This window comes from Protopterus annectens, chromosome 13.part0, assembly GCF_019279795.1.
Source record: "Protopterus annectens isolate FY-2018-M chromosome 13.part0, PAN1.0, whole genome shotgun sequence".
Lineage (NCBI taxonomy): Eukaryota > Metazoa > Chordata > Ceratodontiformes > Protopteridae > Protopterus > Protopterus annectens.
The window spans coordinates 1144915275-1144931437 of record NC_056747.1 but is presented as its reverse complement, the minus strand read 5'-3'; the positions used below and the strand labels follow the sequence as shown (position 1 = coordinate 1144931437).

Below are 16163 nucleotides of genomic sequence, written 5' to 3'. Positions count from 1 at the left end.
ATAACCTCATTCTCAGTGATTCTATTGTAACCATAACCTCATCCTCAGTGATTCTATTGTAACCATAGCCTCATCCTCAGTGAATCTATTGTAACCATAGCCTCATCCTCAGTGATTCTGTTGTAACCATAGCCTCATCCTCAGTGATTCTATTGTAACCATAGCCTCATCCTCAGTGATTCTATTGTAACCATAACCTCATCCTCAGTGATTCTATTGTAACCATAGCCTCATCCTCAGTGATTCTATTGTAACCATAGCCTCATCCTCAGTGATTCTATTGTAACCATAACCTCATCCTCAGTGATTGTATTGTAACCATAGCCTCATCCTCAGTGATTCTATTGTAACCATAGCCTCATCCTCAGTGATTCTATTGCAACCATAGCCTCATCCTCAGTGATTCTATTGTAACCATAGCCTCATCCTCAGTGATTCTATTGTAACCATAACCTCATCCTCAGTGATTCTGTTGTAACCATAGCCTCATCCTCAGTGATTCTGTTGTAACCATAGCCTCATCCTCAGTGATTCTACTGTAACCATAGCCTCATCCTCAGTGATTCTATTGTAACCATAGCCTCATCCTCAGTGATTCTATTGTAACCATAGCCTCATCCTCAGTGATTCTATTGTAACCATAGCCTCATCCTCAGTGATTCTATTGTAACCATAGCCTCATCCTCAGTGATTCTATTGTAACCATAACCTCATCCTCAGTGATTCTATTGTAACCATAGCCTCATCCTCAGTGATTCTTTTGTAACCATAGTCTCATCCTCAGTGATTCTATTGTAACCATAACCTCATCCTCAGTGATTCTATTGTAACCATAGCCTCATCCGCAGTTATTCTATTGTCGTCATAGCGTCATCCTCAGTGATTCTTTTGTAACCATAACCTCATCCTCAGTGATTCATTTGAAACCATAGCTTCATCCTCAGTGATTCTGTTGTAACCATAGCCTCATCCTCAGTGATTCTATTGTAACCATAGCCTCATCCTCAGTGATTCTATTGTAACCATAGCCTCATCCTCAGTGATTCTATTGTAACCATAGCCTCATCCTCAGTGATTCTATTGTAACCATAACCTCATCTTCAGTGATTCTATTGTAACCATAGCCTCATCCTCAATGATTCCATTTTAACCACGTCCTCATCCTCATTGATTCTATTGTAACCATAACCTCATCCTCAGTGATTCTATTGTAACCATAGCCTCATCCTCAGTGATTCTATTGTAACCATAACCTCATCCTCAGTGATTCTACTGTAACAATAGCCTCATCCTCAGTGATTCTATTGTAACCATAACCTCATCCTCAGTGATTCTATTGTAACCATAACCTCATCCTCAGTGATTCTGTTTTAACCAGGGCCTCATCCTCAGTGATTCTGTTGTAACTATAACCTCATCCTCAGTGATTCTATTGTAACCATAGCCTCATCCTCAGTGATTCTATTGTAACCATAGCCTCATCCTCAGTGATTCTATTGTAACCATAGCCTCATCCTCAGTGATTCTATTGTAACCATAGCCTCATCCTCAGTGATTCTATTGTAACCATAGCCTCATCCTCATTGATTCTATTGCAACCATAGCCTCATCCTCAGTGATTCTATTGTAACTATAGCCTCATCCTCAGTGATTCTAATGTAACCATACTGTCATCATCAGTGACCATAGTGTATCCATACCCTCATCCTTATTGATTCTATTGTAACCACAGCCATAACCTCAGTGATTCTTTTGTAACCATAACCTCATCCTTAGTGATTCTTTTGTAACCATATCCTCATCCTCAGTGATTCTATTGTAACCATAACCTCATCCTCAGTGATTCTATTGTAACCATAACCTCATCCTCAGTGATTCTATTGTAACCATAGCCTCATCCTCAGTGATTCTATTGTAAACATAGCCTCATCCTCAGTGATTCTATTGTAACCATAGCCTCATCCTCAGTGATTCTATTGTAACCAGAGCCTCATCCTCACTGATTCTATTATAACCATAGCCTCATCCTCAGTGATTCTATTGTAACCATAGCCTCATCCTCAGTGATTCTATTGTAACCATAGCCTCATCCTCAGTGATTCTATTGTAACCATAGCCTCATCCTCAGTGATTCTATTGTAACCATAGCTTCATCCTCAGTGATTCTATTGTAACCATAGCCTCATCCTCAGTGATTTTATTGTAACCATAACCTCATCATCAGTGATTCTATTGTAACCATAGCCTCATGTTCAATGATTCTATTTTAACCATAGCCTCATCCTCAATGATTCTATTGTAACCATAACCTCATCCTCAGAGATTGTATTGTAACCATAGCCCCATCCTCATTGATTGTATTGTAACCACAGGCTCATCCTCGGTGATTCTATTGTAACCATTGCCTCATCTTCAGTGATTCTGTTGTAACCATAACCTCACCCTTAGTGATTATATTGTGACCATAGCCTCATCCTCAGGGATTTTTTTTGCAACCATAGCCTCATCCTCAGTAATTTTACTGTAACCATAACCTGATCCTCCATGATTCTTTTGTAACCATAGCCTCATCTTCAGTGATTGTATTGCAACCATAGCCTCATCCATAGTGATTCTATTGCAACCATTGCATCATCCTCATTGATTCTGTTGTAACCATAGCCTCATCCTCAGTGATTCTACTGTAACCATAACCTCATCCTCAGTGATTCTACTGTAACCATAGCTTCATCCTCAGTGCTTCTATTGTAACCAGACCCTCATCCTCAGTGATTCTATTGTAAACATAACATCATCCTCAGTGATTCTATTGTAACCAGGACCTCATCCTCAGTGATTCTGTTGTAACCATAACCTCATCATCAGTGATTGTATTGTAACCATAATCTCATCCTCAGTGACTCTATTCTAAACATAGCCTCATCCTCAGTGACTCTATTGTAACCATAGCCTCATCATCAGTGATTTTGTTGCAACCAGTGCCTCATCCTCGATGATTCTATTGTAACCAGAGCCTTATCCTTGGTGATTCTATTGTAACCATAGCCTCATACTCAGTGATTCTATTGTAACCATAAGCTCATCCTCAGTGATTCGTTTGCAACCATAGCCTCATCCTCACTGATTCTTTTGTAACATTAGCCTCATTCCCGGTTATTCTACTGTAACCATATTCTCATGATCAGCGATTCTATTGTATCCATAGCCTCATCCTCAGCAATTCTATTATAACCATAGCCTCATCTTCAGTGATTTTATTTGAACCATAGCCTCATTCTCAATGATTCTATCATAAACATAACCTCATCCTCAGTGATTGTATTGTAACCATAGCCTCACCCTCATTGATTCTATTGTAACCAGAGGCTCATGTTCAGTGATTCTATTGTAACCATAACCTTATCTTCAGTGATTATATAGTAACCATAGGCTCACCCTCAGTGATTCTGTTGTACCCATAGCCTCATCTTCAGTGATTCTATTGTAAGCATAACCTCACTCTTAGTGATTCTGTTGTAACCATAGCCTCATCCACAGGAATGTTATTGTAACCATAGCTTCATCCTCAGTAATTCTATTGTAACTGTAACCTGATCCTCTATGATTCTTTTGTAACCATAGCCTCATCCTCAGTGATTATATTACAACTATAGCCTTATCCCCAGTGATTCTATTGCAACCATAGCCTTATCCTCATTGATTCTATTGTAACCGTAGCCTCATCCTCAGTGATTCTACTGCAACCATAACCTCATCCTCATTGATTCTATTGTAACCATAGCTTCATCCTCAGTGATTCTATTGTAATCAGTGTCTCATCCTCAATGATTCTATTATAACCATAACTTCATCCTCCATGATTCTATTTTAACAATAGCCTCATCCTCAGTGATTCTTTTGTAACCATAACCTCATCCTCAGTTGTTCTAGTGCAACCATAGCCTCATCCTGATTGATTCTATTGTAACAATAACGTCATCATCAGTGATTAGTTTGCAAATATAGCCTCATCCTCAGTGATTCTATTGTAAGCATAACCTCATCCTCCATGATTGTATTGTCACCATAACCTCATCCTCAGTGATTCTTTTGTAACCACAGCCTCATCCTCAGCGATTCTGTTATAGCCGTAACCTCATCCTCAGGGATTCTATTGTAACCATAGCCTCATCCTTAGTGATTGTATCGCAACCATAGCGTCATCCTCAGTGATTCTATTGCAAACATAGCCTCATCCTCATTGATTCCATTGTAACCATAGCCTTATCCTCAGTGATTCTGTTGTAACCATAACCTCATCCTCAGTGATTCCTTTGTAACTATAGCCTCATCCTCAGTTATTCTATTGTAACCATAACCTCATCCATTGTGATTCTATTGTAACCATAACCTCATTCTCAGTGATTCTATTGTAACCATAATCTCATCCTCAGTGACTCCATTGTAAACATAGCCTCATACTCAGTGACGCTATTGTAAACATAGCCTCATCCTCAGTGATTCTGTTGTAACCATAGCCTCATCCTCAGTGATTCTATTGTAACCAGAGGCTTATCCTAGGTGATTCTATTGTAACCATAGCTTCATCCTCAGTGATTCTATTGTAACCATAGGCTCATGCTCAGTGATTCTATTGTTACTATGGCCTCATCCTCAGTGGTTCTATTGTAACCACAACTTCATCCTCAGTGATTTTTTTGTAACCATAGCCTCATCCTCAGCGATTTTATTGTAACCATAACCTCATCAGTGATTCTATTGTAACCATAGCCTCATGTTCAATGATTCTATTTTAACCATAGCCTCATCCTCAATGATTCTACTGTAACCATATCTTCATCCTCAGTGCTTCTATTGTAACCAGACCCTCATCCTCAGTGATTCTATTGTAACCATAACATCATCCTCAGTGATTCTATTGTAACCAGAACCTCATCCTCAGTGTTTCTGTTGTAACCATAGCTTCATCCTCAGTGATTCTATTGTAACCATAGGCTCATGCTCAGTGATTCTATTGTTACCATGGCCTCATCCTCAGTGGTTCTATTGTAACCACAACTTCATCCTCAGTGATTTTTTTGTAACCATAACCTCATCCTCAGTGATTGTATTGTAACCATAGCCCCATCCTCATTGATTGTATTGTAACCACAGGCTCATCCTCGGTGATTCTATTGTAAACATAGCCTCATCTTCAGTGATTCTATTGTAACCATAACCTTACCTTTAGTGATTCTATTGTAACCATAGCTTCATCCTCACGGATTTTTTTGCAACCATGCCTCATCCTCAGTAATTTTACTGTAACCATAACCTGATCCTCCATGATTCTTTTGTAAGCATAGCCTCATCCTCAGTGGTTGTATTGCAACCATAGCCTCATCCCTAGTGATTGTATTGCAACCATAGCCTCATCCTCATTGATTCTGTTGTAGCCATAGCCTCATCCTCACTGATTCTACTGTAACCATAACCTCATCCTCAGTGATTCTACTGTAACCATATCTTCATCCTCAGTGCTTCTATTGTAACCAGACCCTCATCCTCAGTGATTCTATTGTAACCATAGCATCATCCTCAGTGATTCTATTGTAACCAGAACCTCATCCTCAGTGATTCTGTTGTAACCATAAGCTCATCATCAGTGATTCTATTGCAACTATAATCTCATACTCAGTGACTCTATTTTAAACATAGCCTCATCCTCAGTGACTCTATTGTAACCACAGCCACATCATCAGTGATTTTGTAGCAACCAGTGCCTCATCCTCGCTGATTCTATTGTAACCAGAGCCTTATCCTTGGTGATTCTATTGTAACCACAGCCTCATCCTTAGTGATTCTATTGTAACCATAAGCTCATCCTCAGTGATTCATTTGCAACCATAGCCTCATCCTCACTAATTATTTTGTAACATTAGCCTCATTCCCAGTTATTCTATTGTAACCATACTTTCATGATCAGTGATTCTATTGTATCCATAGCCTCATCCTCAGTGATTCTATTATAACCATAGCCTCATCTTCAGTGATTTTATTTGAACCATATCAGTGATTGTATTGTAACCATAGCCTCACCCTCATTGATTATATTGTAACCACAGGCTCATCTTCAGTGATTCCATTGTAACCGTAACCGTATTCTCAGTGATTCTATAGTAACCATAGGCTCATCCTCAGTGATTCTGTTGTAACCATAGCCTCATCTTTAGTGATTCTATTGTAAGCATAACCTCACCCTCAGTGATTCTATTGTAACCATAGCCTCATCCACAGGGATTTTATTGTAACCATAGCTTCATCCTCAGTAATTCTATTGTAACCGTAACCTGATCCTCCATGATTCTTTTGTAACCATAGCCTCCTCCTCAGTGATTGTATTGCAACCATAGCCTTATCCCCAGTGATTCTATTGCAACCATAGCCTTATCCTCATTGATTCTATTGTAACCATAGCTTCATCCTCAGTGATTCTGTTGTAACCACAGCCTCATCCTCAGTGATTCTATTGTAACCATAGCCTCATCCTCTGTGATTCTATTTTAACAACAGCCTCATCCTCAGTGATTCTTCTGTAACCATAACTTCATCCTCAGTGGTTCTATTGTAACCATAGCCTCATCCTGATTGATTCTATTGTAACCATAATGTCATCATCAGTGATTCTTTTGCAAATATAGCCTCATCCTCAGTGATTCTATTGTAAGCATAACATCATCCTTCATGATTGTATTTTAACCATAACCTCATCCTCAGTGATTCTTTTGTAACCACAGCCTCATCCTCAGCGATTCTGTTATAACCATAACCTCATCCTCAGTGATTCTATTATAACCATAGCCTCATCCTCAGTGATTGTATTGCAACCATAGCCTCATCCTCAGTGATTCTATTGCAACCATAGCCTCATCCTCATTGATTCTATTGTAACCATAGCCTTATCCTCAGTGATTCTGTTGTATCCAAAACCTCATCCTTACTGATTTTATTGTAACCATAGCCTCATCCTCAGTGATTCTAATGTAACCAGAACCTTACTCAGTAATTCTATCATAACCATACGTCACCCTCCTTGATTCTGTTATAAAAGTAGCCTCATCATCAGTGATTCTATTATAATCACAGCCTCATCCTCAGTGATTGTCTTGTAACCATAGCCTCATCCTCAGTGATTCGTTTGTAATTATAGCCTCATTTTCAGTTATTCTATTGTAACCATGACTTCATCCACTGTGATTCTATTGTAACCATAACCTCATCCTCAGTGATTCTATTGTAACCATAATCTCATCCTTAGTGACTCTATTGTAAACATAGCCTCATACTCAGTGACGCTATTGTAAACATAGCCTCATCCTCAGTGATTCTGTTGTAACCAGAGCCTCATCCTCAGTGATTCTATTGTAACCAGAGGCTTATCCTCGATGATTCTATTGCAACCATAGCTTCATCCTCAGTGATTCTATTGTAACCATAGGCTCATGCTCAGTGATTCTATTGTTACCATGGCCTCATCCTCAGTGGTTCTATTGTAACCACAACTTCATCCTCAGTGATTTTTTTGTAACCATAGCCTCATCCTCAGTGATTCTATTGTAACCATAACCTTATCATCAGTGATTCTATTGTAACCATAGCCTCATGTTCAGTGATATTATTTAACCATAGCCTCATCCTCAATGATTCTATTGTAACCATAACCTCATCCTCAGTTATTATATTGTAACCATAGCCCCATCCTCATTGATTGTATTGTAACCACAGGCTCATCTTTGGTGATTCTATTGTAAACATAGCCTCATCTTCAGTGATTCTATTGTAACCATAACCTTACCTTTAGTGATTCTATTGTAACCATAGCCTCATCCTCACGGATTTTTTTGCAACCATGCCTCATCGTCAGTAATTTTACTGTAACCATAACCTGATCCTCCATGATTCTTTTGTAAGCATAGCCTCATCCTCAGTGGTTGTATTGCAACCATAGCCTCATCCCTAGTGATTGTATTGCAACCATAGCCTCATCCTCATTGATTCTGTTGTAACCATAGCCTCATCCTCACTGATTCTACTGTAACCATAACCTCATCCTCAGTGATTCTACTGTAACCATATCTTCATCCTCAGTGCTTCTATTGTAACCAGACCCTCATCCTCAGTGATTCTATTGTAACCATAACATCATCCTCAGTGATTCTATTGTAACCAGAACCTCATCCTCAGTGATTCTGTTGTAACCATAAGCTCATCATCAGTGATTCTATTGCAACCATAATCTCATACTCAGTGACTCTATTTTAAACATAGCCTCATCCTCAGTGACTCTATTGTAACCACAGCCACATCATCAGTGATTTTGTAGCAACCAGTGCCTCATCCTCGCTGATTCTATTGTAACCAGAGCCTTATCCTTGGTGATTCTATTGTAACCATAGCCTCATCCTCAGTGATTCTATTGTAACCATAAGCTCATCCTCAGTGATTCATTTGCAACCATAGCCTCATCCTCACTAATTATTTTGTAACATTAGCCTCATTCCCAGTTATTCTATTGTAACCATACTTTCATGATCAGTGATTCTATTGTATCTATAGCCTCATCCTCAGTGATTCTATTATAACCATAGCCTCATCTTCAGTGATTTTATTTGAACCATAGCCTCATTCTCAATGATTCTAGTGTAAACATAACCTCATCCTCAGTGATTGTATTGTAACCATAGCCTCACCCTCATTGATTATATTGTAACCACAGGCTCATCTTCAGTGATTCCATTGTAACCGTAACCGTATTCTCAGTGATTCTATAATAACTATAGGCTCATCCTCAGTGATTCTGTTGTAACCATAGCCTCATCTTTAGTGATTCTATTGTAAGCATAACCTCACCCTCAATGATTCTATTGTAACCATAGCCTCATCCGCAGGGATATTATTGTAACCATAGCTTCATTATCAGTAATTCTATTGTAACTGTAACCTGATCCTCCATGATTCTTTTGTAACCATAGCCTCATCCTCAGTGATTGTATTGCAACCATAGCCTTATCCCCAGTGATTCTATTGCAACCATAGCCTTATCCTCATTGATTCTGTTGTAACCATAGCTTCATCCTCAGTGATTCTATTGTAACCACAGCCTCATCTTCAGTGATTCTATTGTAACCATAACCTCATCCTCCGTGATTCTATTTTAACAATAGCCTCATCCTCAGTGATTCTTTTGTAACCATAACCTCATCCTCAGTGGTTCTATTGTAACCATAGCCTCATCCTGATTGATTCTATTGTAACCATAACATCATCATCAGTGATTCATTTGCAAATATAGCCTCATCCTCAGTGATTCTATTGTAAGCATAACCTCATCCTCTGTGATTGTATTGTAACCATAACCTCATCCTCAGTGATTCTTTTGTAACCATAGCCTCATCCTCAGTGATTCTGTTATAACCATAACCTCATCCTCAGTGATTCTACTGTAACCATAGACTCATCCTTAGTGATTGTATTGCAACCATAGCCTCATCCTCAGTGATTCTATTGCAAACATAGCCTCATCCTCATTGATTCCATTGTAACCATAGCCTTATCCTCAGTGATTCTATTGTAACCAAAACCTCATCCTTACTGATTGTATTGCAACCATAGCCTCATCCTCAGTGATTCTAATGTAACCAGAGCCTCATCCTCAGTAATTCTATTGTAGCCATACATCATCCTTTTTGATTCTGTTGTAACAATTGCCTCATCCTCAGTGAATTTATTATAAACACAGCCTCATCCTCAGTGATTCTATTGTAATCATAACCTCATCCTCAGTGATTCCTTTGTAACTATAGCTTCATCCTCAGTTATTCTATTGTAACCGTAACCTCATCCACTGTGATTCTATTGTAACCATAACCTCATTCTCAGTGATTCTATTGTAACCATAATCTCATCCTCAGTGACTCTATTGTAAACATAGCCTCATACTCAGTGACGCTATTGTAAACATAGCCTCATCCTCAGTGATTCTGTTGTAACCAGTGCCTCATCCTCAGTGATTCTATTGTAACCAGAGGCTTATCCTCGGTGATTCTATTGTAACCATAGCTTCATCCTCAGTGATTCTATTGTAACCATAGGCTCATGCTCAGTGATTCTATTGTTACCATGGCCTCATCCTCAGTGGTTCTATTGTAACCACAACTTCATCCTCAGTGATTTTTTTGTAACCATAGCCTCATCCTCAGTGATTCTATTGTAACCATAACCTCATCATCAGTGATTCTATTGTAACCATAGCCTCATGCTCAGTGATATTATTTTAACCATAGCCTCATCCTCAATGATTCTATTGTAACCATAACCTCATCCTCAGTTATTATATTGTAACCATAGCCCCATCCTCATTGATTGTATTGTAACCACAGGCTCATCCTCAGTGATTCTATTGTAACCATAGCCTCATCTTCAATGATTCTATTGTAACCATAACCTCACCCTTAGTGATTCTATTGTAACCATAGCCTCATCCTCAGGGATATTTTTCCAACCATAGCCTCATCCTCAGTAATTTTACTGTAACCATAACCTGATCCTCCATGATTCTTTTGTAACCATAGCCTCATCCTAAGTGATTGTATTGCAACCACAGCCTCATCCCTAGTGATTATATTGCAACCATAGCCTCATCCTCATTGATTCTGTTGTAACCATAGCCTCATCCTCAGTGATTCTACTGTAACCATAACCTCATCCTCAGTGATTCTACTGTAACCATAGCTTCATCCTCAGTGCTTCTATTGTAACCAGAGCCTCATCCTCCATGATTCTATTGTAACAATAGCCTCATTCTCAGTGATTCTATTTTAACCATAGCCTCATCCTCACTGATTCTATTGTAACCATAGCCTCATCCTCAGTAATTCTATTGTAACCATAACCTCATCCTCTGTGATTCTATTCTAACCATAACCTCATCCTCAGTGGTTCTATTGTAACCATTGCGTAATCCTCAGTGACTCTGTTATAACCATAACCTCATCCTCAGTGATTCTATCTGAATTCCTAAGAAATCAATGACCTTTAGACTGCCAGACAAGGTTTACTGATGTTTGAGGTTCAGTAAAGCATATGTTACAAGTGCAATATAGCTTCTCCATGCACATTACACAGATAATCTAACAATATTCACAAAAATCACAGTTGTATAGAAGATGTTTTAGGCTGTAACCTAGGCCGCTGTATGTATTGTAAAAAAAAAAATCTTAAAAATAAAGTAGACATTTAATTGCAGCACTATTTAACTTCACTATGTAAAATTGCCAAATATACCCCTCTTTGGTCATTGAATTAGTTATTGATTTGTACCATTCCTCAGTATAGTTCTACGTTGCATTTATATTTTAATTTAATGCAGATATCTTTAGTGTGTTTTTGAGTGACACACAGGATTTTTTAACTGTTTTGCCTTCTTTGCTGGCTTACTTGAACATCACAACTTCATGTTACATAACCTGCTGTGTTACCGCCTAACCTGCTAATCTCACCGTCAGTCTGCTGACTGACCTGTAAAATGGATTCACTGCAATACAGCAATTTATTTTACCAGCAACACCTTTTGGGGGATGTATCTTGTGCTAGAATATGAAGTACTAAACTCTGGATTTTGCTTTACAATAGTTTTTGTTAGCTTCTTGGATCAGGTAATTAAACAGCAAGGACACAAATAAACATGAATTTTCAGATAGTGATAACTTTTGCTGCGTTTTGAGTGGTTACTGCCACTCTACAAGCATTGTTTTGATGGGTGTAATTTACCTCTTTCTTTGTCTTTCTCTTTCTTTGTTTCTCTCTGTCTCTGTCTTTTTTCACTCCTGCCACTTAGCTCATTGAAGTTTAATGGCCAACAATACAACTGCCGTGCCAGTTTGCTATACATAGTCAAAAGTTCATATTGTTGTTGAGGATAGTTGCTGTTTTCAAATTAAAATCCCTGAGCACTGGCTCAGTACTGGGAATTGTGTCTGATGCTCATCAGTCATTGGAGCTGATACACACACTGCAGCTACCATTGGACAGACTGAAGAAGGAAGAGAGCACTAATTTATAAAGAAACCATTTGTAAGAGCGACTGTAGACTCCATGGTAAATGAATGTATTCGCTTTTGCATGTATGGCAAATCAAAACAAAAATAATAGCTTTTAATAATGAGTCCTGCAGTTTCCAAATTCTGCTAGGACTGATAATGTTTCATTTATTAGGAAGTCTTCTGATAGATCATAAATATTGCACAAAGCCTTGTTAAATGACATGCCGCTTATATCTTTATCATGTTTTTATTGTTTTGAATTATTTCAGGTTCTGCTGTTCCTAAGAAGAAGCTGTCTTCTAAATCAGGTAATTTGTACATTTATTCTTCATTAGAGTTCATAACATTTCATAATAGACAAAGGTTGCAACTGTGAATAACTATGTAATAGGAGTGATATAGGCGTTTTCATTTCAGGGACACATATCAATGCCTGTGTACTCAAGATTAGTTAATACAGTCTCATTACTATTGCATTGGCTACGTTTAGTCACTTAAGGAGTCACAGTGTACTGGACATGAGGCATAGCAGATATGTGTAAAACATTTTCAGCTGTGAGTGGTTATTCATTGGAAAGGAATACACAGTTACAGACTTTAAAAAAGAATATCTTGCCTTGATGAGAACCCTGTACTAACTGTACTGAAATGGACTCCTCACATCGCTAACAATTTGTTCCTAGTAACTACTTATTGAGAACAGACTCTTTTTGCACTTGGAAATGGGAACTTATGTTGCAATACGACCTGTCTTCCATGAAAGTGCACTACAGCGAAAGTGCACTTTCGCGAAAACCGATTCACCAAATCGCCAAAATAAATAATAAACAAACAATAAACATTGTTTTGCAGGGGGGGCAAGCCCCCCTGCACACCCCACCCCCACTACTTAAATATACCAACTCTGAGATCGCACTACAGTGGGGAAAAGGATATATTTCCTTATCCCCACTGTACCATGCTTTGGTGAATCGGCTTTTGCGAAAGTGCACTTCTGCTGAAGTGCACTTTCTCGGAAGTGGGTCCGTACTTTTCTTGTTCGAAATAATGTAATTTCGAACAAAAGAAGTGTAATAATGGAGGATAGGACAGAACTGAGACTGAAAAATCTAACAGAGGGTACAGCCATATATCTGATGGCATACTCATAAAAATGATGTAAAATATTAATTGTGTTATCTCTGACCATTGAATGGGTTAAAGCATGGCAAACCTCCTAGCCACTGTTTTCTACTGTGACTATATTCCCAATATGTAATCCAACTTCAGATGGTTAGATATATCATTCTCATTTCTAAGAATCTTCACCCAAATCAGGAATGCTTGTACAACCACATAACAAACATTCTAGATGATATGTCCAATACGTGGATCAAAATGTATCCATATTTTTCAGTGTGTATTATTTAAACTTATTGGTAACAGTTACCTGTGTGACACACCTTTTCAAAGTGTGAGTTGAAAAATATCAAACTTTAACACATCAGTGACTGACTGTCACTCCTAATGAGGCACATCTGGAAGGTATTAGCTTCCCAGAGACTTAATCCCCACTAATGTGTTGCTCACTTGTGTGAACAGCATCATGAAGACCCCCAACACAATGTTTACATTGTTTGGTCGTCACACACACATTGAGTGATTCAGAAGGTATAATGAGTTATGAAGTAATTAGTATATTGAACATGCCTAGAGTGGGTTATCTACACCATATAAGTGCAATGTTGAATTGGGAGCTTCCAGCACACTACAGAAAATGAATTTCTCCCCCTCGTGTTGACGGAAAAGTATTTTGACCGCCATTACTTCGGGACTACCCAAGTCTTTCATAATATTGAAAGGTTTGTCATGATTTAAAGTATATCATTGTATAATGTAAACATTAATTTTCTTTGTGCTAGCTGCATTGCTTAACATAATTGTAAAAGTCATAAGAAATGTCTTTAATGGGTAGAGTGCAAAACACATCTACAGGCTTTAGAAACCTACCTGCAAAGTTTAGAATGTTGTTTGTAGAGCGAAAATCAATTTGTCATATTCCACTGCAATGTTAGATAAATCAAAATGTGTGTACACTTTTTTCAGTACTAGGTTAGGTTCTGCTTGCTCTGCTATATTTTGTTGCTATGCTTAGCAGGTTGTGTACCTGATAACTTAACACTCATGCACCTGTTAATTCTTTTTTATTGTGGGGGTTGACACATCCAATTGTGCTTTATACTATTGTATCTGAATTTTTTAGGATACAGCTATGCCAGTGTAAAGTGTTACATAAGGTTTTATTGTTATATATTTCATAATTGTTATATTTTGCTTACTACCAGTGTAGGAACAAAGCTTTTGATAACCATTTTGTTATTACAATATGACTGAGATGAAGGCTGCTAAGGATGCTTCCTCATGTAGGCCTCATTTTTCAGAGGCTGAGAATGATGTGATACTGCAGGCCTTCTCCTCCATGGTCAGTTGTTTATTCTAGTGCAAGCCTCCACTGAGCCCTTCTGTGACCATGTCTGGCAGTAGGTCGTCGACAATGTAAATGTTGTTGGTGGCCATTGTGAAAGGGCCTGACATGGGGCAGTAATATGATACAAAGGGCAAGTCTCAGAATGGAGGCCATGGCATGGGAGTGGACGGCTACAGGTGGTAGGCCATCTACTGTACCAGCACTTATAGAGACAGGGGAGTTTGTGGTCTCACTGAGGTGCACTGACACCTCCCCAGAGTTTCACAGTGCTGTGCTAGATGGTGGGACAGAGATGGGCAGGCCAATGATAACTTCCCTTCCTGGACTGTGGACCCAGTTTGCCTGCCTACTTATACCCATAACACAGAACCATCTGAGAGTAGACAGGCTGATGGGGACATTATAGATCAGGGTAGTATTGTGAAAAATGACTTGTAGTATGAAACCTGATGAACTTTGGGGAAGATTAATTTGTAAGCTCAAGGAACCATTGGTGTCTACCTTAAATGGGCTGTTCAATAAACTGTTGGCTTGAGATGAAGTCCCCAATAAGTGGAAGCAGGCACATATTATATTTAAAACTGAGGCAAGTGGTCTGATATACAATTATCACCACATACATCTCACATATATCATAGGAAAAATGTTCTTAAATCTGTAACACCTAGTGAAATAATATGAATCTTATAACACATCTATGGGCATTACACAATTTCATATGGTTAAGATCACATTATCAACAACTTAAAATGTTGAAAACTAAGTAAACAACAGAATAGAGATTCTGAACCCCCTCCCCTCCTTTGGGGGACTATGTCCCCCACACCCCCTGTAATTTTACATACTACTTCCAAGATTGCACTACAGTGGGGAAAAGGGCACATTCCCCGATCCCCACTGTATTGGGACCTCTGTGCAATTCTTAGTTTTATTAGTTAGTTTTCTATATTTTAAGTGTTTTATCATGTTGTGTTGACCATATGAATTTCAACAAAGTAAAATTTTGATAAACTAACATAAACCCATATAAAGTACCTGGGTATTAAAATTAATAATAAGCTAACTTTTATATGAAAAGTTATTAAAAGTAAAGATGAGGGCATTATGAATGACTGGACTTTTCTTTCAAACTGTTAAAACAAGAGCGGCAGATACATTATGCTTTTTATATAAATTTTTCATTTGCCCCATACTTGATAATAATGCTGTATGTTGTATGTGCAGCAACACTGAGATCAAATGGTTCAAGCAGAGTTCAGAAAAATGATTTCCACATCCTGAAGAATTTCCTTATCTTGAAAGACTGTGCTGAACTTGTTTAGTATGTCTTATAGACCTACACAGGGCAACCTGTGTTTGAGATTAAATGCTTTTACAGAACAAGCTGTTCAAACAATATCAAGGTTAGAGATTCGAAAAAGCTGATAAACAGAAGGCAAACATATTTCAGTTTTATTATAAGTTTTAAAAGAGCTCATAAAAGAGACATATGTATTAGTAAGCCAGTCGACAAGCTTTGGAATCATATACCACTATACATCAAATAATCCTAAAATATTAAACTATTTAATGAGAAAATTGATTTATACTCAGGATAGAAGAAGTTCCTTAATGCA

General features: G+C 38.2%; 1 protein-coding gene across 1 annotated transcript in view; it reads left to right on the top strand.

Moving 5' to 3' along the window:
* LOC122788162 (myosin light chain kinase, smooth muscle-like) overlaps positions 1 to 16163 on the top strand; it is a 943334-nt gene that overhangs the window by 495249 nt on the left and 431922 nt on the right. Inside the window, exon 5 of the mRNA XM_044055140.1 lies at positions 12350 to 12388. Within this exon, the coding sequence (XP_043911075.1) occupies positions 12350 to 12388 (39 nt within the window). The remainder of the gene's footprint in view (positions 1 to 12349; positions 12389 to 16163) is intronic.